Raw genomic sequence first — 25386 nt, forward strand, 5'->3', positions numbered from 1 at the left:
TGGGATAAGTTGGGCCTTCTGGGCAGGCCTTGCGTTCAGTGACTTGTTCTGAGGGAGGCTGGTCAGTGGTGACAAGCGACCTTCAGCAAAGGCTTAAGGAAAGAAGTCTGGGCACACGTGGTCTTCTAGCTGCCTGGGAACTTCAGAGACTCTCCGTGGAGACTGGTAATTGGTGTGTGACCGAGCAAGTGAGAGAGGCATCAAAACCCAGAGGAGATCGCCTGACTGTGGCCTGCTGTTCACAGTGCACTGTCCAGTCAGAGCCTGTGACTGGTTTTGGCTTCCTTCTTCCAGGAGTCAGCATCCTGCCTGCACTCGTGATGATGAGGGACCTGGTTCTTGCAGGCATGCTGGTTAGCCTGGCTTTCCTGTCCCTGCTGCCATCTGGATGTCCTCAGCAGACCACAGAGGACGCCTGTTCTGTGCAGATTCTTGTCCCCGGCCTCAAAGGTAATGGCTACTCTCCTGCTCCGGTGTTGCCTTGCTCATGCCTCTGGGTGTCTCAGTCTCCTGTATGGCCTGGCGCTTCAGCACACACTCACAAAGACTGACTCTGGACCAGGTACATCCTGGGAAACCTGAGAGCAAGACTCTATGGCATTTAAGCTCTTTCTAGCCAAGACATTGTGGATTTCTGGTAATCGATGTATATGCAACACAGCCTTCTCCTCAGGAGCCTTGTATGAAGACCTACTCAATGTGATCCTCTCTTGCATGAGCCAAACTGCTGAGGTCAGCCAGCCTCTTCCCTGCTTTCTGATGTTACTGTGTTTCCATCCCATGGCTTGTAGGGATGAAGTCTGCTTGCAGAAACATTTGTAAATAGAACAATAGTCCAGGAATGCCTGGGGCAGTTCTTCAGCTGACAATGAGTATATCTGAGTATTCCATGCTCTGCCTGAAAATGATGGACACACCCCTTCTCTGTCAGGTCAGATAGTACCATAGGGCCTGTCTGAAGGCCTTGCGTTCACAGATCTAGATCTGATTTGAGAAGACTCAAGTGGTAAATTCTTCTGTGAGAAAAGAGAAAGCAGTGCTATTGACAGTGGAAAATGAGATGGCAGATGATTGTCAACCTGTTCTGATAGAAAGATGACTCCACAGAACTCATGGGGGAAAAAAGAGGTCTATGTAGCTGGACTTTCTGTGTGAGTGGAGAGGGTCACAGAAATCCCATCTCAGGTATGCGACATTCTCCAGGGTTTGTTTATCAACACGGGCAGGGCAAGGAGTCCCTCCTACTCTACCCCGCCTCCTCCCTGAGCTTTGAGCAGTGCTGGAAACATCTTTGATCTTGATGAGCACTTGGGGTTTTTCTCTAAGGTCTCCAGGAACAGCTGGATTTAGAGTCAAGCTTCCTGGGAAGGTTTCCATCATCTTGGGTGAGGCCTTCTAGAAGCAGAGGTCAAATTTCTTTTTGAGACAAAGGATCACACTTCGAAGCCCTGGCCAGCTGGGAACTCACTACACAGCCTAGACTGAATTAAAGTCACAGAACTCTGCGGCTTCTGCCTCTGGGATGCTGGGCTCAACGGCATGCACCATCATATCTAGCCAAACCAGCTTTGTATGATAAAGTAGTTTCAGGATGTAATGTAATCATGGATGGATTTGGGAAACTGCATTAGGGGGAGCTACAGAGCTTTGGTATCAGGTGTTTTGGGGGGGCAGCAGGTAGCTCCCCTCGGCAGCTCAGGGGTCCTGTACTCCTCTACCCACTGTGGATGAAATGAGAAGATTTTCCTGGAGAATAATATTTAAGTGGAAGAAACTTTTCTGATTGTTTGAGAGATAAAAAAATTTTTTTATAGGTCCTCTGTGTGAGTGTGAGTGTGTGTGTGTACAAATGTGTGTACTTGTGTGTGGAGCCCAGAGAGCAACCTCTGGTATTTTTCCTCGGGTATATCAACTTTGGTCTAGTCTGGCTAGCCAGGAGCCCCAGGGACCCTCCTGACTCTACCTCCCCAATACTGAAATTTCAAGTGTGTACCGCTATGATTGGCCTTTTATATGGAATTTGGGGATCAATTCCAGTTCTTCACTTGCTGTGGTTTACTGACAGCCGTCACCCAGCCACACACATGGTACTTTAAAACGTCCTCACTGATGCGTTATTTCTCACTCCTGCTCCCGTGTCAAGTGCTGTGTCAGTGTCTTCTGGTGAGCTGGGAATCAAGATGAGCAGTCTTCAATAAGACCAGAGACAGACACAGGATGAAAGGGGAGGTCGGGTGGAAGCTGTAGGGTGGGCTTAGTGACCTTCTCGCCTTTTATGTTTGTTTGTTTGTTTGTTTGTTTTTTGGATTTGGTTTTTTTAAAGACAGGGTTTCTCTGTATAGCCCTGGCTGTTCTGGAGCTCACTCTGTAGACCAGGCTGGCCTCGAATTCAGAAATCTGCCTGCCTCTGCCTCCCAGAGTGCTGGGATTAAAGGCGTGCACCACCACCGCCCGGCTCTTGCCTTCTTTCTTAAGAGGCGGGGCCGTCAGGTTAGTGACAGTGTAGTGGATAATGGTCTAGTTCACTCAGTCTTTTTTTTTTTAGTTCACTCAGTCTTATCCTAATCCAGGTAGGGTTTAGGGACCAAAGAGGGACCTTGGCCTGTCACTCAGCTTCCACAACCCATGTTTTCACTTAGACACATCCACCTGTCTGCCTCAAACAAGTGAGAGCCGTGTGCAGTCTTGAGGAGCTTTCTAGAAAACGTCTAGAAAAGCTGGAAGGTGTGCTTAGGCTTGCCTCTCAGTGAACGTTGCCGATGCATCTCCCGTGGTGGAGGCCTTCCTTCAGCTGTTCTGGGAGACCAGAGATTTCAGCCCATGGAGAGAAGGGCCGTGGTAGCTGCTTACTGTGACACATGCCCTGACGCATGTACTAGGAAAGAAAGCCCCCTCCCCTTACCCATCTTTGGCGGGTCTCTGCAGTGGTGGGCTTTGCGGTTGCTCCTCCATGGGTGATCATGTTGTCCCCTGTGGCCCAGCCCCTCAGTCTATCCTGGCATCTGGACAGCCTTTGCTTCACTTTAGTCTGTGTGCCCATCCATGTCTCTCACCTCTGCTCTGACTGGCTGCTTCCTGCTCACTGCACAGCTTCAGTTTAAAAGCCTCTTCACTGGGGAGACGTGCGATCTGAATCGTCCCGTGTCACCTTGGCTGAGGTTTGTGCCTCATTTCATCCCGTACCCTAATGCGACTGCTCATGTCAATTTGACTTAAAAATATTTTTCCTCCTGGGTGGCTCACAGAATGTTCTCTTTGTTGGTGACATTCCTTCTGCAGTGTCGCTGACACAGCTTGGCTATTTGGCCCTGGTTTTTCCCAAGTGGGTTTCTGGAGGCCTTCATTGTGTTCTTGCGTCCACCCTCCCCGCCAACACCCCCACCCCAGTGATGGAAAGTGCATCTGGCAGCTCCTCACAGTCTCTCAGGCTTTAGACGGGCATTCTCTTTCTCTCTGCTCCCTGGAATTCCTGTGAGACAGGCTTGGGCATTTATAAGGTTTTTTTTTTTTTCTCTTTTCTTTGACCTCAATTTGATAACTTCAAAACAAAACCATCAAGGTTTCACAGATGACTGTTTCTTAGTGAGTTGAACTCCTCGCCCTAATGTTTTGTCTCATGGGAAGTGAGTGAGCTCCTTCTTCTGGCAGCTGCTTTCTAGCTGTGAGGGTGAATTTCAGTCAGAGGGTCCCCAGTGGGCTTACTGTCACACTCATGACCACACACGGCCATGTTTCCTGTCTCTCTGTCTCTTTCTTTTTCTCCTCATCTTTCTCTTTCTCTTCTTCTTCCACTTCTCTCCCTCTCTTCTTCCTTTCTTCCTCCTTCTCCTCTTCCCTCTTCTCCACCTCCTCTTCTTCCTTTTTCTTCCTTTGTGACAGGATTTCACTCCATAACGTTGGCTAGCCTGGGCTTCACTGTATAAACAAGGATGTGTAGACCAAGAAGCAGAGACAAATAGATAGACCTTTGTGAGTTTGACGCCAGACTGGTCTATAACTCAGTGTAGCCTTTGGTGACTTTCTGTCTTTTAGGAAGGAAAAAGAATCAAACTTGTGTTGTAGGAAGGCTGTTAGATCAGGGTTAGACTGGGGTAGAGATTAGAGAATCGGTGTGGTTCCCTGGTTCCCTGTGACCCAGCTCCCCAACCCCCCTTGGGCTCATCTTGTCAGATATCCTGACTGCTTGTTTATACCTCTGTCTCTTGTACCTGGCCATTGAACCCCCAAACATGGAGGGCATACTCTATTACTCTCAGGCAGCCCACATGGGAGGCCACCACTCCATGTGTCATGCTGAGGGGACCAGTGGACACCCTGGTCCTGTTCTCCGAGCACGTCACCAGTCTGCATGATGTTTCCCTGAGGGTCACGTGATACACTGCTCCTCACTGATCTTTATGGTTGGAGTGCTGTGGAGAGTCCTATATGGTGGGAAGAAGATTGGGAACCAGCCTAGAAGGGACAGTGGAGGGGGAAAAATCTGTTCCCTGAAAAATAAAGCAGTGTAGGGAAAGTGCATCCTAAGCTCAGACCTGGGGACCCAGAGCTTGCGCTGGTGATGCTGGTTGCAGCATGCGGTAGTGTGGGCAGGGGGTAGGGCTGGACTGTCTGCACCATGGGTGAGAGCCTTTCTAGTCCTCTCTATGGATACATACATAACACCATAGCCCCGTCCTAGTCAGACTGTGCCTAAAGAGATATGACTTCTTCCACAGGGGATGCAGGAGAAAAGGGAGACAAAGGAGCCCCAGGACGCCCGGGAAGAGTCGGCCCTACAGGAGAAAAAGGTATTCACAGTTCCAGCCTCCATGGGGAGGAGGTGGCTGGAAGATGGAGGAGACGGAGGTCAACTAAGACAAAGGTTATCAAGGGAAGGCACAGTGCTGGCCTGCAAGACCAGAGAAAAGCACTGTGCTCTGGAAACACAGTGGTGACTCCCTGAATGCCAAGGCTCAGGGACATGACTGGGAGTGCAGCCATGAAGGAAGGGTGGGAGGAGGGAGGGCACAAGCTGGGGCACTGCAATGGTAGCTGGCCCACCTACAGAGCGGACGTGGTTGAGTGGGAGTGGTTTCCACCCTGTGGGAGGCATATGTAAGGGAGTTAAAGCCACACATGCACAGGGATGAGAACATACATGTATAGAAATGAGGGTTTGCATGTAGAGAACCAGGCTGTGGATGTTGGGTAGCCATATCACATACAAAAGGGAGTCAAGACACGCACTGAAAGAATCAGAACGTTCAGGAACTAGATGCCCAAGGGGGAGAAGCTAGAGGGTGGAGGTGCTCCAGTTTATCTACATGTAATGGAATTTGAACATACATGATTACACACGAAAGGAGCCTACGGTGACAGCAGGTGCTCAGTGTGTGTGGCTGCCATCTATAGGGTGGCACCATCTTTACTATTTTATATTGTATTTTAAAGTGTTTTACTATTTTTAATAAATTATGTGTATATGTATGTGTCTGTGGAATGGGTTTGTGCATGTGAGTTCAGTGCCTGTGGAGATCAGAAGTGGGTGTTGGACACTGTTCCCCCAAAGCTAGAGTAATCTGCAATGTCTACTGGACCCTCTTAAAAAGCAGCAATCACTAGCTTTAAAAGGATTTGCTTTTATTTAATTTTTATTTAATTATGTGTGTGTGTGTTGGTATATGCACATGGATGCAAGTGTCCACAGAGGTAAGATCTTGGAGATGTGGTTATGGGCGGTTGTATGCTACCTGATATGGGTGCTGGGAAGCCAACCCAGGTCCTCAGGAAGAACTGTGTGTGCTCTTAACCACCAAGCCATCTCTTTGATCCCCAAGGTTTTTTTTTTTTAATTATTTATTTATTTATTTATTTATTTATTTATTTATTTATTTATTTAGCAGGATCTCACTATTTAGCCCTAACTGGCCTAGAACTTGCTACTTGCTATGTAGAGCAGGCTGGCTTTGAACTCACATAGCTCTGCTGCCTCTTTCTAGTTTACATTTTTTTAAATCATTATTAAAAGCTATATAGCCCAGCGGTTGTGGCATACTCCCTCTGAGTTTGAGGCCACCTACACACTGAGTTCCATGACAGGCTATCTAGAGAAAACTGCGCTTCAGGAAAAAGAAAAAGAAAGACAAGGCTGTAAAGAAAAGCATTCTCAAACCAGCGTGGTGGTGCAGGCCTTTAATCCCCGCACTCCAGATACAGAGGCAGATGGATCTCTGTGCATTCCAGGCTATCCTGGTCTACACAGCAGGAGACCCTGATTTTGAAAACAAACCAAGTGAATGACCATAGAAGAGAAAGGAGAGCGCTCCACATCTGTGAGAGCATCTACTGGTCAGCACCACAGCTGATCTTGGGACACTGGAAAGGCTCTTTCTGTCTAAAAAACTATTAGAAAAACATATTTGAGATTTTTTGAAGACTGATTTATGGACTCTCCCTGGTCAAGTGCACAGGCTGCGTGGCCGAGTGGCTGCGTGGCCGCGTGGTTTTGAGCTCGAGCACTGCAGGTGAGACATGGCCATCATACTCCTCCGTAACCCCAGGCCCTGACTTTTACTTCGTATTTGTTCCTGTCAGTCATAGAAATGAATCACAGATGATGAGTGGGATATTATCACAGTGCAGAGATCAAAATGTACCGAGATATTTGCTGCGAAAGGGCCATACTCACCTCTGTGGCCCTTGAGAACTTTTCACTCATTTTTGCAGAGAGTGTATGAATGTGTGTGTGTGAAACATGTTGATGTGCCTCAGCCTTTTTGTGCAAACGATTGCAGAAGACTTCCTTCTGCACTTTGCTCCTTTCTCTTAAAAGTGCATCTTGGAGATCACTCCAGGAGAGGACACAAAAGTTTCCTCCTATTTTTCATTCAGCAATTGGTATGCTGAGGTGTGTGTTTATTCTGATTTACCTAAGGTTCACATTTTCTTGGATGTTTGTGGCCATGCATGTATGTGTGTATGTGTGTATGTGTGTTTGTGTTTATGTGTGTTTGTATATGTATGTATGTATGTGTGTGTGTGTATTTGTTTGTATTTGTGTGTGTGTTTGTATATGTGTATGTGTGTGTTTGTATATGTGTGTGTGTGTGTGTAGCTTCAAGAAGCACTCTGATCTTGCATTGCTCATTAGACTGAATGTGCACATGTGAGTTCGGGTAGATGACGTAGGGCATACCTTTAATTCTAGCACTCTAAAAGCAGAGGCAGGGGGATTGTGAGTTTGAAGTTGGCCTGAGCTACACAACAAGATTCCCTTTCCAAAACCATATCCGTCTCAGATTTGCTTTCATTAGTTAATGTAGAATATGTGAAGACTGCGTTAAGGTGTTTTCAGGCTCGTTCTCCAAATTGCCCTCCCTCCCTCACTGCAAGCACTGTGAGCTACATTTTTCTCAGGAGTGAGGGAGGCCAGGCATGGAGTACCTTAATGTCAGTGCTCAGGAGACAGAGACAGGCAGATCTCTAGGAGCCTGACAGGGTGAGTTCTAGGCCAGCCCAGACTACACAGAAACTCTTGAAAAATAATGTAGGCTTCCCAGGAATCTGGTACAAGTGCAGGAATGGAGTCGGGGCAACTCACAGTCACAAACTCCTGGTCACAGGCTAGCCCATGAAGCTGCAGCTGCCTGGCTGGGATGCCTGCTGAGCTGTCCAGAGCACAGTAGAGATGTCCTGAGCTGCAGCTGTTCATCCTCTTGGAGAACGTAATTCCAGGCCTCATAGGCGGTGACCTCATATCTAGAAGACCAGACACTGCCACAGTGCTGGGAGGTACAGCTCGATTTCTTCTAGAACATCGCTGTCCAAGCATGCTTCAATTCCCGCTATTGTTGGGTTGTGAAGAAATCCAGGTCCACAAGGTGGTGGGGCTTCCCTGTCCTGTGTAGATGCAGCACCAACCGTTCTGTTCCTTAAAGCCTCTGGCTTTACATGCCTCATAACTGCAAACGTGGCCCATATCTGTAGCTGGGTTTGGCCGTCAACCTGTGCCAAAATCCTTTTATATTCAGTGTAGCTTTGGCTTCTGAGTGTTCTGGTAGCCTCATCTGTTCTTCTAGAACATTCTCCTATGATTGCTTTCTCTCTTCCTAGCACTTGAGGTGTAGATGCTTTCCTCAGCTAACTTGAAACCGATTCTTACTATGTCTACATCGGGCACGGCTCAGGAAGTCTGGGAGCTGTGTCATCCCAGCACACGCCTCTCTTTACATCTCAAACAGATCCGTTGCCAAGCAGCAAATGAGGCAGCAGGGACCAAGTACCAGGCCTTGCTGCCCCCCTAGCTTCCAGGCCCTCACACTGGGAGGTGCGAGCTGCCTTCCTTACAAGGCTGCATGATTTATGGGTATCTGTTCATGGTATGTGCTGTGGGTGGGCCCTGCTGGTGCCTCTGGTCCCATCTGTTGGGGATGATCTAGCTCTTCCCCGTTACCTCCTGGGGGTGTGAATGATCTCTCTACAGTGTGGGTTTGACACCCTTGCTTTCCCATTGATTTGAGGATTCTTGGGGATTAAGATTGCTGGCATTTTGTTTCCCTAGGACCTGCAGGTAGGGCCCAGGCATGTGCTTCTGCTCCAGTATCCCCCTGAAAAGGCCTACATATAACCCCAAGCCCAAGTGTGTGCTCCCCGCTTGCTGCTGCCATGTTAGTACAGGGCTCTGCCTCCCCAAGGAATTTTTCTTCCTCTCTTTCTTTCTCCACATTTATTGAATTGTTTTCTTGCTGTGTTCCAAATAAAATGAATGTGGTTATGCCTGCCAATCATCCAGCACTCAGGAGACTGAGGCAGGAGGGTGGTGGGTTTGAGGCCAGCCTGGGCTACACAGTGAGATACTGTCTCTAAAAACAAACAAGAACAAAAACAAAACCCTCGAAAATAAAACCAAAACAAAATACAATATACAACATTTTAACCAAAGCAGTGTATTCTGGACTGTGATAATAACTATAGTATTGTGCCAGAAATGAAGGGCAGCTGAAGGCATGGGGGTGAAAGCATTGACCAGATTGGAACAGATACAGGAAGATTTAATGAAGAAATGCACCGCAGGAGACAGATGCAGAGGGGAAGGGGAGTGGAGGGGAGGGGATGGCGTGGGAGGGGAGAGGAGAGACCCTGAGAGAGATTTCTTTATAAGGGTTAAGGGGAGCTACATGGTTTGACCTTGTGTCCAAGAGTGGGTCCATATTTGGATAGACAAGCAGGCACCTCTATACCTTGTTAAGCAGTAAATGTTACAGCAGGAGTCATTGTTCTCCATTTGGGCCATGTGGGGTGAGGTGTGTAGGCTCTAGGAGTGTGTGAGACATCACAGGCTACTGGGGTCTGATTGTTCATGTGGAATTCTCTGACTCTCTTCTTTGAGACAGGCTCCTCTTGTATCACAGGCTGGCCTTGAACTTGCTATGCAACCGAGGATGGCTTTGAAATCATCCTCCTGCTTCAGCCTCCTGAGTGCTGGGGTTAAGGGTGTGCAGCACCACACCTAGTGTACTGGCTGCTTTTTCTGCTGTCATGACAGGACACTCTGACCAAAGCTACTGTAGGAAAGATTTATTTTGACTCACACTTTGAGGTTAAAGGCTGTCATCTCTCACACTGGCAGAGTTTAAAAGCCGCCCTTTTGTCACCCACCATTACTTAAATAGCCTGATCTTAGAGACATGAGATCCATGGGAGATCCCAGGAGGTGGATCTGTTAGAGACTGGCACCTTCAAAGGATGCTGTGACGGGTGCTCAGTGAGTGCCACAGTTGGGCAGCATGTCACCATTTCTTTTTTATTCTTGACACTCCCTCAGCATGTGGGCAATGAGGACAGATCTACGTCGCCCTAAATTTTGTGTCCCTGGGGCTCAGCCTAACCCCGGTACCCCGAAAACCCTTTCCATTTGCTCGAAAGATATCTTGAGATTCAACATCTTTAAGTTTCCTTGAAGTCCCTGGGTGATCTCGGCTCTGGCTGAGGGTCCTGTCGGTGTATACCCCCTGAGCCCCCCACAACCTCTGGAAGGCACGGATGTTAGCTTGTGTTAATAGGCCTAGGTGTTGCTGCTGCAGTTGGCATTTCCAAGGGCAGTGGGCTCCCCACTCTGGGCTGGACAGCTCAGTTTCCAGCAGATGTAACTTGTGCCCACCCCGGGACTGGTCTGCAGGAAGTGGCTGACTTGCAGAGTGAGCAGCCCAGTGCCAAGGGGAAGCCTGCTGGTGAATCGAGTTTACTGAAACCAAGCCAGGCAGAGTGGAGCCAGCAGAATCGCCTGCTGTCATCTGCCCTTTATTGAGACAAGAACAGTATCTGCATTTTTTGGGTGGCGTGCTGTGTGGCAGGCGCAGAGCGGCTCTGCTGATGTGACTTGATATGTGCGTGTTGTCCCAGATTTTTCTGTCTGGCTCCCAGACTTACGCTGTGACAAGAGCGGATGGCCTCCCGGTTCCCCTGTCATAGAGGCTGGGGCCCCTCCTGGCACAGACAGCGGAGGGCAGCTGTGGTAGCACTGGGCTGTCAGGAGCTGTAGCGCACACGCCATCCTTCATAAAAATCGCTGAGGAGGCTGAATTGCAAGTGCCCTCTTCGCCCCGTCTCCACTTCAAAGGGTGCTGATATCTTCATTAAAATTAATAAGAATCACGCACCCGCTGCGAGCTGCCCACCCGCCCCTATCCTCCTGCGTGTCTGGAGAACAAATGGGAGCCACTCCACTTCTCGTTAGAGTAATGGGTTGTAAGGACGGCAGGTCACAATGGCTCCCAGCATTCGGAGTGCCTCAGTGAGCTTCTCCGCTTAAAGGCACAGGCTCAAAACAGGTCTCAGCATAGCTCACCTAGTGGGCATAGTGCATAAAGCTTGCCATCCGTGGAGCCACCAGAAGCCCTTCCTGGAAGTAGGAAGGAAGTGCAAGCTTTGCTCAGAATCTCTTTCTGTAGGAGCTTGAGCCTTGTAACCAGGACACCACTCTGCCCATGGAGCTAAAACAAGTCTGTGACTAAAATGGAGGATGAGCAGGTGGTCTAGATGTCTCAGAGGCTTTCGTCCCTTCCTCCTCAACACACCCAGATGCAAATAACCCCGGCAGCAGCAGCAGCAGCCAATCCCGTGTGAAGCTATCATAATAGAGGTCAGGAAGCAAACGGTCCCCTCTGCTTCTTTGGGTAAACTAACTCAGTGCTAATAACTTCACCGTCCTGGGGTGTGTGAGGATCAACTGTATGCTTACACACATGTGCTTGCACATATGTATAGCATGTATGTTCACAAACATGCATATGTATTGTGTGTACATTATGTGCTTATATGTGGACATGCATGTGCACACAAAAGCATATGTGTAAATTACTATTTGTATGTTTGTGTGCCTGTATATAAGTATGCATCTATAAAGTATCATGTGTTTTTGTGACTATATATATGTGCACATGTGTATATTGTATACACATGTGTATTGTATATATGTGTACAAATATTCTGTGTATATATGTTTGTATTTACATGTACATTTGTGTGTATGTATGGTATATAGCACACTATATCTTTGTATGAACATATGTGTACATGAATGAACTAATTTATATGTATTTTATATATGTGCACATACATATTTACATATACATATGTGAATATAGGTTTGAGGTATTTCTATATATGCATAATTACATGTATATATGATTATGAAGGATCTAGTTGTACTTGTACAGTCATGTTTATGTGTGGTGCATATACGTACTCTGTGTATGCATATTTGTATATGTGTGTTCTAGTTAGTTTTGTTTCTCTTGCTGTGATAAAACATTTTGACCAACAGGAACTTAGAGGAGAAAGAGTATGTTTTAGCACACAGGTTACAGTTCATACTGAGGAGGTCAGGGCAGGAACTCCAACCAGAAACCTGGAGGCAGGGACATGGGAGAAATTCTGTATTTTGGCTTGTCTCCCATTTACTCACAGGCTCATGCCTAGCTGGCTCTCTTATATAGCCCAGGACTACCTGCCTATACATAGCTCTGCCCACAGTGGGCTGGGTTCACATGCATCAATTAATAAATCAAGACAGTAGCTGGGTAGTGGTGGCACACGCCTTTAATTCCAGCACTTGGGAGGCAGAGGCAGGTGGATATCTGAGTTCGAGGCCAGCCTGGTCTACAGAGTGAGTTCCAGGACAGCCAGGGCTATACAGAGAAACCCTGTCTCAAAAAACCAAAATAAAAAATAAAAAAAAAATAAATCAAGACAGTGCTTCATAGACAAGGTCATAGGCCAGTCTGATCTAGGCAATTTCACAGATGAAGCTTTCCTGAGGACTCTAGGTTGTGTCAAATTCACAAAGTGAAGTAGGGCAGCATGTATAAGCTGATGTGTCTATAGTATGCACAACCACATGTATGTTTACTTGTATCTAATGTGCACGTGTGTGTATGCTGTGTGTATGTATGTGTGTGTTGCTTAGCTCCAGACCTGACCCTAGCAGATGTTCTGCTCCCAGCAGCTGCTTTCATTTTGAGCAGGTCAGAGCAGGACTGGGATATGCCTAGAGATGTTCACTGGGAGGCAATGGCTCTGTCTGCCTAGTCCAGACTGTCTCACAAAGGCCTTCTTGTAAGCGTACCCAGTTTTCTCATGCTTGAGGTGCCATGATTGGGGTGTAGGGTCAGGCTGAAAGTTTGTGACAGAAGGAATGAGGTGCTGGACAGGAAAGGTCGGGTTGTCTGACTGCCACTGGCCAATGGCCCTCACACCAACAGTTACAGCAGGACCCCAAGAGGCCTTGCTTGCTTTCCTGTAGGTTTAGAAGACCATGTTCCTGACAAGACCTTTAGTGCTGGTTCTTAGAGGTGTGCCCTCCAGCACTTCCTGAGCCAGGGAGGATAGGCTTGGGGGACCCTGTGGGTACCACTACAGAGGCAGAGTTTCAGGTAAAGTCCCCTGTCCAAGAGCTGAGGCACATATGGAGCCCCGATGTAGAGCCAGGTGACACTGGTCTTGGTAGAATCTAGTCATTTGGCATCTGCCTATGATCTCTGCATGACACTCTGGCTTCCTGATACAGTGACCTGGGGTTCTGGGGACATCTAGAACATCTTTTGCAGGTGAGAAAACCAGTTTAAAGATGATTACAACTTATCCAAGGGTGTGTGAATGTGAAGCTGGGTGTGGTAGCTCACATCTTTAATCCCAGCACGTAGGAGGCAGAGGCAGGTAAATCCCCGTGAGTTCAAGGCCAGCTTGGTCTACCTACATAGTGAGTTCCAAGCAAGTCAGAACTCTTGTGGATGGAGACATGGGATTGGGTCTGTCCGCATGTAGTTTATGCTTGGAGTCATTGGACAATGGTATTCACTGGTTCACTGTGTGATCTGTGGACGTCACCTCCCTTTTGGGACTTGCTTCTGTGCTGGAGCAGAAGACATCTGGGTCAGTCAGCTTCTTGGAGATGTTAAGTCATTTTTACTCCCAGAAATAAGACTCAGACTCAAAATATATTTACACCTACCTTGGCCACACAGCTAGGCTCTTTTCTGACTAGACAATAACTTAAAATAAGCCATTTATTTTAATCTACATGTTGGCTCATGTTTTGTTACCTGTGCTCCGGTACTATGTGTCTGTCTCATCACGTTTTCCAGGCAAACCTCCTGCCTGGCACTATCCCAGAATCCCTTCTGCCTTCCACCTTCTGTTTCCTACCTATAGGCTAAAAATTTAGAATTGACAGGTGCCATATCTACACACATACAATACTTTTTCTCTACATTTGTCTTGCTACAGAGAGCCACTGACTAGGACTTGAACTATGGAGATTTGTTTCATTCAGTGTTGGAGTCTGGAAATTCAAGATCTAGGTGGAACAGGGCTGCTTTCTCCATGCCTTGCCCACAGCTGCCCGTTCTTTCCCCTGTATCTCCATGTAGGCCATCTTCTGTGCATATCTGGTGTTTCCTCTTATAATACCACCGGCGCTGTTGGATCAGGGTCTGACCTATGACCTCAGTGAATATCCATGGCCTTTTTCAAGATTTTATTCTCGGGTCCTGCAGAGCGGGACTTCAGCATACACTTTTTAGATGGACTGCTTAGCTGATCAAAAGATGGAAGTGATGGGCTAGGATCAGACAGCAAAGAGCTTGCCCTGCAAACGTGAGGATCTGAGTTCAGGCCTAGAGCCCATGTGAAAAAGTCAGGCACAGTGGCACACACGCGTGTAATTCCAGTGCTGAGGATGCAAAGCCAGCCTAGCCAAATGTGTATGTATGTGTATATATATATAAGTATATATAAACATATACACAAATATATATACATATATACATACAAATATAGGCACATATACATGTAAATTCATATATATACAAAATGATAATGATGTGACATTGAGCTTAGCAGACATACATGAACGTACTGTCCTGGTATGGCATACGAGACGTGCCTGCATTTGTTCCTTAAGGATGGAGAAGGGTGCAGACCTTCCCTGGGGTGCCATACATTTTACTGTAGCCCCTCACTTCCTCCTTCTGCCTTCAGGAATTGCGTGGTGGGTGGTGGTGGAATCTGAGACGTATTGATAGAAGCAATGTCTAAGCTAGTTCTAGCCGGCTTTGGTGCCCATCCATCACTCGGGACTGTGTTAAAGTGCAGGTGTACGTGCACCCGGCCCTTGGGGCTGTCTGCGTGGGTTGCCACGCTTCTAGACACTTGAGTGACTGCGTGTGATGATGAATGATTGCTGCTGGGAACATGTGTGCCCCACCCGCTATGTGCCAGGTGCAGTTCTGGGTGGTGTGCCTGTTTCTCCAGCATCCAGCTAGCGGCATACTGCCAGGCCTGTTCCATAGGTGTAGACCCAGCCCAGGGGCCACTGAGCCAAGCTCTGCGGTGGCACAGAGCCACTGAGCAGGGCTGTCAGGCCCATTGGGGCGGTGGCTGGGGAGAAGGCTTGTTTGTGGGTGTTTTCTTTCAAAATCCTTTACTATAAGATTTCAGCTTCTTCTTATTTTACAAAAGAGTTAATTTCTATAGATAAGTATTTTTCTTGAATATGTATATTCTATGTTCCATATGTGTGCCTGTTTCCAGAAGAAAATATCAGATTCCTTGGAACTGGAGCAATAGATGGTTGTGAGCTGCCACGTGGATTCTGAGAACCGAAAAATCAACCAGCGCTCTTAACCACTGAGTCATCTCTCCAACCCCGTGTATTATATACATGCTCTGGAGGCAAGGTCTCATTCTATCTCATTCTATAGCTCTGACCGCCTTGAATCCTAACGGTGAAGACTAGGCTGGTCTTGAACTCACAGGGTTTTACCTGTCTCTGCTTCCCAGGTGCTGGGATTAAAGACACGAGCCACCGTATCCAGATTAGTTTTATCTTTTTGAGGTCCGGTTTCATGTAGTCCCGGCCAGTTCTGAAATTAGGTAGTCAAGGATGACCCTGGTCTTCTGGTCTTACGCGTATCTCCCGAATGCTAGGGGTACAAGCGTGTGCTGCTGTGCCAGGTTATGCCACGCTGGGGATTGAATCTGGAGTGTTGTGCACGTTAGCCAGCGCTCTCTCCGACTAAGCTATTCCCCAGCTCCAGATTCCAGGTTCACAGAGGTGAAAACAAAGGCCCAGAGAGATTAAACAACTTATCCAGGGTTGCTTAGCTGCGCGTAAGGTCAGAGAGACTTAGTGCTGTCTCATGCCTTGTCCCCCCCAGACTTTGGCACATCTTAAATTAATGGCACCAAAGTTAGGTGCATTGTCCAGCACTCAGGGACCCCAGAGGCCCCCCGAAAGGCTGCAAGCTGCTGCCTACACAGGCCAGCTGGCAGGGTTTGCTTTCTAGGGCTCCAGACTCCGCCTCCCTGTGTCCTTCACATCCTCTGGGCTGAGTTGCTGCTGTCTCCACTGTGCCCTGTTCTCCACACTCGCTCTTAGCTCCCATGTTCCCTGATGGTAGGGCTTGGCACCTACGCTTCTCCAAGGACAGGAGCTGAGTGTGGTGCCAGCTGGTACCAGGAGCCAAGTGTCAGCAACAGCTTTGAATCCCTGCTCCTCCTGTTGGGCTGCGAGGGTTGGGGATGGGCTGAAGCCAAGCGGTCTCCAATCAGCCTCAGGCTGTGACTGATTTATGATCGCCAGACTCACACTGGACTTTCATTACACACACTCAGTCAGTGAACTGAGTTGGGCAACAGAGTGCTAATTGTTATGTTAAGGTGGGATTTTTGCAGGAAAGGCAAAATCACCCTGGGGCATTTAAGATGCAGGTGTTTTTCCTCCAGGGATTTTTGAACCTCTTTATTCTGTCTGTCTGTCACCTCAGGGACCCAACCTTCTTCTACCTTATGTGACTGGAAGCCTGAGAAGGCAGAGTGGTGGTGTGACTTTTCCTCTACCACAGCCCTGACAGCCCCACAGTTAGACGGTTCAAAGGGAAGCAGTTCCAGGGTGGACCAGAGACCTCTGGATCCCTTCCTGTCTTCTCCTACACAGCACACAACAGATTGTACATCCACACTCAGAAGCCTTGTGGTAGCAGGCAGCAGATCTCCCAAGGTTTTGGACATGTAGTCGGGGAATGGTCTTTCCAGCGTAAGATCTTTGGTTTTCATTTTCTTGGATCCATCTACCCAGCCCCCGTCTGTCTGGGAATGCGGCAAGCCTGGGTATTGGAATGACAAACCTGTCTGTTCTTTATGCACAAGAGCAGTGCAGTGGGTTGGAGATTCCCCGGGTGGCAGATGGACAAGCCAAACCTTCTATTTCCCAAATACACTATGTGAACTTGGGCAGGACAGGTCAGCTTGCTGGCTGGTTTTCAGGAACCGTGGTACTGGACTCCTGCATGTGGGGAGATGCTCTGTTCCCCCCTCCACGCTGGGGCTGCAGTGAGTCATGTTGACATGTCTAATCTGTAGCATTCATGCTTCCGGTAGCCAAAGACAGCGTCATTAAAACATCACCTATTTTTGTGATTTCCTTAAAAACTCAGTTGCATGAACTATGCTAATGCCAGGGGATTTCAAAAGATCGGGCGCAGCTGCACAGTTGCTAAAGTTTTCTCTTCTTTTCCTGTTCCTTAACTCATGGATTAAGGCACTGACTGATGTCCTGATGGGTCTGCTGCCTGCCCTGCTCTTCCTCCCTTCTGAACACCCCCCGCCCCCCGTAGGGCTTCATGGAGTTGTGCTGAGCCAACCCCTCAACTTTTCTGGTTCCCTCTAGATTCTGTCCTTACCAGCATCAAGCCCTATTTGCCCTCACTGCCTTTCTTCCTGTTTGTCTCCAGGATACAAGAGAGAGCCCAGTGCCCCTTCTGGCTTTCCTGGTTTTAGGATGACCCATTTTGCACCTGGGTACCCAGAGTGGAAGCCTTGATCTCACCTCATATCCCAACACTGAGGTGCTAATGGGTCTGCTGATGGGTCAACTTCCAGACATTTGTCAGTTAGGAAACTTCAGTCTTAGCTGTGTAGCTTTATTCCAGTGATTTGTGTTCTGTGGGGTCAGATAAGGCCAGCCACTGCTCCATCAATGGATGGGGGACAGCAGAAGGGCTGGAGGCCTTGGGGAACGAGAACGAATCCTTGCTGACAGGAAGCAGTCTTAAGGCATGTAGAGAGCATTCTGGTCGCATCTCCCCATGGCATCTGTCTCCTGCAGAGCCACCTTCAAATGCAACCAGAGGTGCCCAGGGCTTTGTTGTTCCCCAAAGCAGCCAACTGGGATGCTTTTAGTTTGGGTGTGAGGATAAGCTTGGGAGACATAATTGAGCTAGGATGCAGGCCATGGACCTGCCCTTCCTGATCCAGGCTCAGAAGAGAGCTGGCTTTGACTGAGTGACTCAGCGGTGTTGATCTGTCCACCTCCTTTCTGCCGTCTGAGTGACTTATCTCCTCTTTTGGAAACAAAACCAGCGGACTACCTGTGAGGAGTCATCCTGTGACAGGCATATGTGCCCTTGAAGAGCCTGTACTTTGTGAAGTCTCTTCTTGTGTGCACATGTGTGATGATGGGGAAGAAGCACATTAGGTCATCTGTGCATATATGATGTGGAGGAGGGGGCATGCCAGATCACCTGTGCACTATATGATAAAGAAGAGGAGGTGTGTCAGATTGCCTGTGCATTTGTGATGGTGAAGGGGAGGGGTGTTTAATCACCTGTGTGTGTGTGTGTGTGTGTGATGGGGATAAAGGGCATGTAAGATCAATAGTGCATCAATCAACTCTGACCTTATTCTCTTCTACAGGAGACATGGGGGACAAAGGACAGAAAGGCACTGTGGGCCGCCATGGAAAAATTGGTCCCATTGGCGCAAAAGGTATTTGTGACACACGTCTCTCCCTATATCCCCGATAGGCTCCGGGTATTTGAGAACAGCCACTGACTGTGCCACTTTGCCTGGAGCTCTCATTTTCATGTGTCACCCTGATAAACGCTGTTGCAGTATTCTCACTCCAGGGAAACCAAAGGGATTGCTGGCTCTGTGAGCATCAGGGTGGGCGGAGTCACAGCAGCCTGCAGCACTATTTAACCTCCGGGATGCTGGACCCAGATCCCAAATCTTCAGCTACACCTTCCCTAGCAAGCATGATGAAATGATGAGACACTCACATGGTCAGGATGGGTTGTGTCATGAATTCACCCCACCCCCTAGGTTCATTTCCCAGTCTTTTGGGACTGTGGAATGATTCTCAGCCTGAACAGGGCATAGGGTGGCACCAGCAAGTCTGAGATCGGAAACTCCAGTGCCAGGCAGCCCCTGATGCTGCATGTGACTTGTGTAACTTTGGCAGCTCAGGACTCCCTCCCTGTGGCCAGGACATCAGGTCCAAAGGAGATAACAGATAGCTGAATGCTCTACTGTCCTGTTTTATGTCCTCTGGTCTGCATTCTGTCAACAGACATGTTCTGACTTGGACCTAGGGAACAGATGGCCACATAGCTTCCTGTGTGAGCTCACTGAGGTCGGCCTGGGGTCCTGTTGTGGGTTGGCCATGAGAAGACTGAACTTTGGTGGCCAATGACTGGTAAAGAGCTCTGCTGGCAATCAGAGACAATAAATGAGTTTGGCTGTGGTCTTCCCAGTTCTGTCTCCTGGGTTCTTGTACTGGAGCAGATTGACTCTTGGTCCTCAGAAATCTTGGTTTGAAGTCTGAGCTGTGAGTTGGGTTGGGTGGTTTATTCTGATCCACACCATGGATCTGCTGCAGCCCTGCGCTGTCTTTTCAGAAAGAGACCACTGACCCAGAGTGTCGGGAGGTGGGCACTCAGCTGTCTCTTCTCTGAGAAGGACCTGCCATCAGACATCATCGGGATAGGCTCTGAGTGCTGAGGGAGATCTTCCCAACGAGCATGGAGTATTGAGGGACTTGCAGGCTACGGAACCTTTATAGAATCGAGATAAAGTATCAGTCTCATAAAACCTGCCATTTCAACTGTTCCAGCTGCACAGTTCAGCGGTGCCAACACATTCGCAATGTGACGCAACAGTGCCCATTGCTTCCAAAAGCCTTTTGTTGCCCCACAGAGACCTGCACCATTAAGCAGTACCTCCCTCCCTTCTCCCCAGCTCTGACAGCCCAGAGTTTGCTTTTTGTCTCTGTGAATTTACCCATCCTACGTGTTATACAATTGGGGTTTGCCCTTTGTGGTCATCTTGTTTCTCTTAGTACAATGCTCTCCTAATTCATCATGTAGCAGTTGTCAAAATTCCCTTATTTTAACACTGAATAACACCTACTTCATAGATAAACCATGTTTCTGTTTTTCTAAGTATTCTGAGAATTCCTTCCTTGGGAAGACAAAAATGATATCTATACCTTCCTCCTAAGGTCCCAACAACAGACCAGTGTAATAAAGGTCAACCTAGAGAACACACAGATTTAGTGTGCTTAAAGAAGAGGGGTTAACTCCTGGGCATATACCCAGAAAATTCCCCACCATGTAATAAGGATATATGTTCCACTATGTTTATAGCAGTCCTATATATAATTGCCAGAAGCTGGAAAGAACCCAGGTATCCCTCAACAGAAGAGTGGATGCAAAAAATGTGGTATATCTACACAATGGAGTACTATTCAGCCATTAGAAACAATGAATTCATGAAATTCTTAGGCAAATGGATGGAGCTGGAGAACATCATACTAAGTGAGGTAACCCAGACTCAAAAGGTGAATCATGGTATGCACTCACTAATAAGTGGATATTAACCTAGAAAACTGGAATACCCAAAACATAATCCACACATCAAATGAGGTACAAGAAGAAAGGAGGAGTGGCCCCTTGTTCTGGAAAGACTCAGTGAAGCAGTATAAGACAAAACCAGAACAGGGAAGTGGGAAGGGGTGGGTGGGAAAACAGGGCGAGGGAAGGGGGCTGATGGGACTTTCGGGGAGTGGGGGTCTAGAAAAGGGGAAATCATTTGAAATGTAAATAAAAAATATATCGAATAAAAAAAAGAAAAAAGAAAAAAAAGAATAGGGGTTATTCGCAGAACTGTGGGGAACCCCAAAACAGTGACAATAGAGTCACAATGATGGTTTCTCCCCCTTCTATTGAAAGTTAACCTTTTCTAGCCTACTTTCTCTGGTGATCCCGAGATCCCAAGACTCCACGGTCACACGAAGTCAGGGAAGAACGACATGTAAATGACTGGCAAGGTCCAATGACCCTCCCTGTTCCCCCATCAGATATGATCTGATAGCATCTTGCAAGTAGGCACAACTGGTATGATGAAGATGGTGGGTGATTTGCTCAGAAGACTGTGTTCCTGAGCTACAGTCTCTCAGGCTGTGGACTTTCAGGCCATCTGTTCCCATTGGCTGCTGTGGACAGTGCTGTAATGAGCAAGGGGAAGACTGAAGAATACGTATTCTTTTCTACACAGCATGTGTGCTGGGCACATCTCCAAGTCTCATATGGAGACCGGGAACACTTTTATTTGACTTTGATTATTTGATTGGGCTTTGTCTCTGGGTAGAGCTGTCCTCTTGGGTCCTGGTCAGGCTGAGATTCTGATGGTCTTCAGGACCCTGACAGAACACAGAGGAGTGAGGTGGGCAGGGGCTGCCTAAATACTTCCTTCCTTATGCAGATGGACTGTGAATCTGAAGATGTAGAGTCCTTCACAGAGACAGTTCTATATGTTAGGGGTTCTAAATGACTGATATGGGTGTGTGTGTGTGTGTGTGTGTGTGTGTGTTTTGAGATTGATGGCAAGGGTTAAGAGAGGCTTCACCTACCTACCAGGAGGTTAGGCAGGAGTCCTGGTGTTTAGGCCCTTCTGGTATACTACACTATCTGGAGTGGATCCAGAAGAACTTGGGTTACATCCTGGGATTATCAGTGTGTGAGTTTGTTAAAGAGAACTTCCTGGCTCTGGCTATCCACAAGCTTACCCCACCTCCCATTTTATGTTAATCTAGATTTTCCTCTTGTACTGAGAGACACAGAGCTGGCCGACTTTCATCTGCTCATGGTGTTAATCGACCACACAGTTTTGCCTGTAAAACACTCCCGAGGGGAGGAGTCAGAGTTGACTTCTAGTATGTCATTGGCTGCTCCCCCAAATCCCACAAAATGCAAATGTCCATATTTATAAACAGCCAGAAGAGTTGTCTACAGAGCATGGGGATAGGGAGCAATGGGGATTGAACCCAGCACCTCAGACATGCTGTATGAATGTACAATGAGCCACATCCTCAGCTCCCACCTCCCACCCCACCATGCTAACTTTAATTTTTCTTTTTGCCTCTAGGTGAAAAAGGAGATTCTGGTGACATCGGACCCCCTGGTCCCAGTGGAGAACCTGGTATGACATAAAGGACCAGAAACTTAAAATCTAATAAGTTTATACTTTAAAAACATAAAGTGTGGGGCTGGGGTGATGGTTCAGAGATTAAGAGCACTGGCTGCTTTCCCAGAGTACCCAACTTCAATTTCTAGCTGCCCCAGCACTTTGTAACTCCAGTTCCAGGGGGGATCAGATGCCCTCTTTTGGCCTCTGGGTCACTGTACACACATGTAGTGCACAGACATAATGCAGGCAAAAAACCCAAACACAGACACACCTTCTCAGGGTTGTAATTTATCTGTAAGGCATCATACTTTGTGTGGTAGGCTCACGTATACCTGCCCTAAAGGTTGGTACACTCATCTCCTGATCCTTCTTTCAGTATAATATGCATCTGGTGTGTGTGTGTGTGTGTGTGTGTGTGTGTATACAACCAAAACCAGTCTCGTGCATAACAGATTGTTCCTCTCAGGTATTCCATGTGAGTGCAGTCAGCTGAGGAAGGCTATTGGGGAGATGGACAACCAGGTCACTCAACTGACAACTGAGCTAAAATTCATAAAAAATGGTACGTTGGATTGAGGCCTTTCCCGCCCCTACTCCGTCCCCCCCCCTTGTCCCCCGAAGCCGGACAGCAGCGGCTTCCATGCGCTGCTGTGCCCGTGGCTGTGGTGTGGTGGAGTGCGTTGAGTTTGTTTATAGAAATGCAAGTGCTGGCCTTTCAGCACTGCCCTCCCCTGCAGCTGTTGCTGGTGTGCGCGAGACTGAGAGCAAGATCTACCTGCTGGTGAAGGAGGAGAAGCGGTACGCAGATGCCCAGCTGTCCTGCCAAGGCCGAGGAGGCACACTGAGCATGCCCAAAGACGAGGCAGCCAATGGCCTGATGGCTTCATACCTGGCACAGGCCGGCCTGGCCCGTGTCTTCATCGGCATCAATGACCTGGAGAGAGAAGGTGCTTTCGTGTACTCGGACCGCTCCCCCATGCAGACCTTCAACAAGTGGCGCAGCGGAGAGCCCAACAACGCCTATGATGAGGAGGACTGTGTGGAGATGGTGGCCTCGGGTGGCTGGAACGATGTGGCCTGCCACATTACCATGTACTTCATGTGCGAGTTTGACAAAGAGAACTTGTGAGTGCCGACAGGGGAGACGCCTATCTGAATCCCACCTTTTATAGACGCCAGGGGCCACAAGCTACCCCTGAACACCGGGCACCATGTCTGCCGCTTCCTTTTTGCCTGGAAGTGAGGAGCGTCATTGGCAGTTGCAAGGCCGTTTGAACCATAGGAGAGGAGAAACCTTGTTTCCGGGTGCTGTTCTGAAGAGGTGGCGTATTATCACCTTTGTCAGACGTTCATTATGGTTAACCACTCGGAAGGATGCTGTGAAGCTCTTATTTTGGTCCAGCCACATAACATAGTAAATGTTGCAGCATCCAATAAACAGTGGCTATAGGAGCAGGAGTTGCCACCCACCCTATTAACTACACAAAAAGCGCCCAGGTGGTGACCCATGCTTCTATAGGCAATGCTATCACATAGTTTCCTTTCACTATTATCCAGGTAGGAATACTGTGGCTCTGCTTCAAATCCACATTTCAGGAAAACAAATAAACCCTCTGTTTTCTGCTATGGAGTGTGTGGTGTTTTTTTGTTCTATCTCCTTCATTAGCTATGTTATCTATTGATGTGGATAAAGCGAATCACTCTGAAATACCGTGACCCAGAATACTTATTACCACGAGGTGTCTGTAGGCCAGGGAGTCATGTGAGGCTCAGCTGGTCTGTCCCAGTGAGAGGCGGGGCACACCGTGATTTGGTAGGGTTCCGGTCCTCTGAGGCTATAGAGCAGAGAGCCTCGGTTTCTCGCCGGCCGATGGGGAGCAGAGGCCACCAGTCTTTGCCAGGTGCAGATCCCTCTAAGGCACAGCTTAACACTGCAGTCCAGTGATCAGAGCAGTCGGGCGGGGGCTGGAGGGGAGCCCTGGAGACCAAAGCCACACCCATCCTGACAAGGCCGCAGCCTTCCGTCTTTGTAGTGTTGTGTTTATAATAGGCTCCAGCCCACCTATGGAAACACTATGGACTGGAGCTCTGGGGAGCGTGAGTAATAATCTTCACTTTCTCCCCTTTTATATGTCAGAATATTTAGTTAAAAAAAAAAAGAACCCTACTTCCCAAAGAAAATATATAATCACATGCAACCCAACTTGGGATGACGAAGAGTGAATTATGGTGACGGCCTCCTAGGGCAGCTGGTCTTTCTGTGCATCTTCTAGGGAGGTTCTTGCTGCTCTATACTCTGTATAATTTTTTCCTCCTCTTCCTCCTCCTTCTCCTCCTTCTCCTTTTCCTCTCTCTCTGTCTCTCTGTTTTTTTTTTTTTTTCATGAAAGGATTTCTCAAGACAGGATTTCCTGGTGTAGCCCTGGCTGTCCTGGAACTTGCTCTGTAGACCCAGGCTGCCCTCCAACTCTCAGAGACCCCCCTGCCTCTGTCTTTCGAGTGCCGGGATTAAAACCGTACACCGCCACAGCCAGGCTGGATAATTTTCTTCTATTGGCGTGTGTGGGCAGGTGGGGGTGGGGGAACTTCCCAAATGTTGAACCCAGGGCCTTATACGGGCTTTGACCGCTCCATGAAAGATGTTTGAATAGCGAGCTAACTTGGAAGATGAAGTTTGTCTCCCTTGTATCTCGCCTTACAGGTGCAGAAGAAAGATGGAGTGATGCCGGGAGCCGGTGAACGTGTTCCTGCTGTAGCATCTCAAAGGAGGTACCTGCCTCTAGAGGAAAGTGTAGGTGTGTTGTTGCTCATTACAGTGGATCCAGGCCCCTAGAGTCACCCCCTGTGGGTTAGCTGCTGTGAGTGCTGGTTTACTTGAGTCCCATAGAGACAGAGTGTGGCTGTGAACAATGAAGTCCTTTGTTTCCAGGAGTCTTGTGTTTCCTGTCGGCATCCATGATGCTGAGAAGGCTGACATGGTGGCTTGGAAGGGGGCACCTCAGACTATCATAGTTTCTATTATCTATCTATCTATCTATCTATCTATCTATCATCTATCTATCTATCATCTATCTATCATCTATCTATCTATCTACCCATCCATCTATCATCTGTTACATCCCCACTTCACTTTCCTGTCACTCCTCTCCTCCCAGTCCCTTCCTGTCACCTCCCTTCTCCTTCCCACCCCATCTATTCCTCCTTTCTCTTCAGAAAAGGGCAGGTCTCCCAAGGATATCAAACACTCATGGCATATCAGGTTGCAGTAAAGCTAGCTTAATAGAAACCTCCTTTTCTATTAAGGCTGGACAAGGCAACCCAGCAGGAGGAGAGCATCCCAGAAGCAGGGAGAAGGGTTAGAGACATCCCCTCCTCCCACTGTTAGGAGTTCCATCAGAAGACCAACTATATAACTGTAACATCTGTGCAGAAGGCCTAGCTCAGACCCATGCATGCTCCCTGGTTGGTGGCTCAGACTCTGTGAGCCACCTACGAGCCCCTACGAGCCCAGGTTAGTTGATTCTGTTGAAGAGTTATTGACATACGTTTTTTGAAACTTCTTTGAAAGCTTCTCTGGGCACTGTGATGTTATATGCAGCGTTGT

General features: G+C 48.1%; 1 protein-coding gene across 4 annotated transcripts; it reads left to right on the forward strand.

Annotated features, from left to right (window-relative positions):
- Positions 1-302: 302 nt before the first annotated feature.
- Colec11 (collectin subfamily member 11) lies at positions 303-22912 on the forward strand. Of its 4 annotated transcripts, XM_052184748.1 has the most exons (6): positions 303-450; positions 4716-4787; positions 18232-18303; positions 21742-21795; positions 22250-22345; positions 22521-22912. In XM_052184748.1, exons 1-6 carry the CDS (start codon positions 321-323, stop codon positions 22910-22912), a joined length of 816 nt encoding a protein of 271 aa, XP_052040708.1. In that variant the 5' UTR covers positions 303-320. The 4 variants fall into 4 exon arrangements, with proteins under 4 accessions (XP_052040708.1, XP_052040706.1, XP_052040705.1 ...); XM_052184746.1 differs by lacking the exon at positions 18232-18303 and having other exon boundaries at positions 321-450; XM_052184745.1 differs by lacking the exon at positions 4716-4787 and having other exon boundaries at positions 321-450.
- Positions 22913-25386: the final 2474 nt, after the last annotated feature.

This window comes from Apodemus sylvaticus, chromosome 6, assembly GCF_947179515.1.
Source record: "Apodemus sylvaticus chromosome 6, mApoSyl1.1, whole genome shotgun sequence".
In the NCBI taxonomy this organism is placed as follows: Eukaryota; Metazoa; Chordata; class Mammalia; order Rodentia; family Muridae; genus Apodemus; species Apodemus sylvaticus.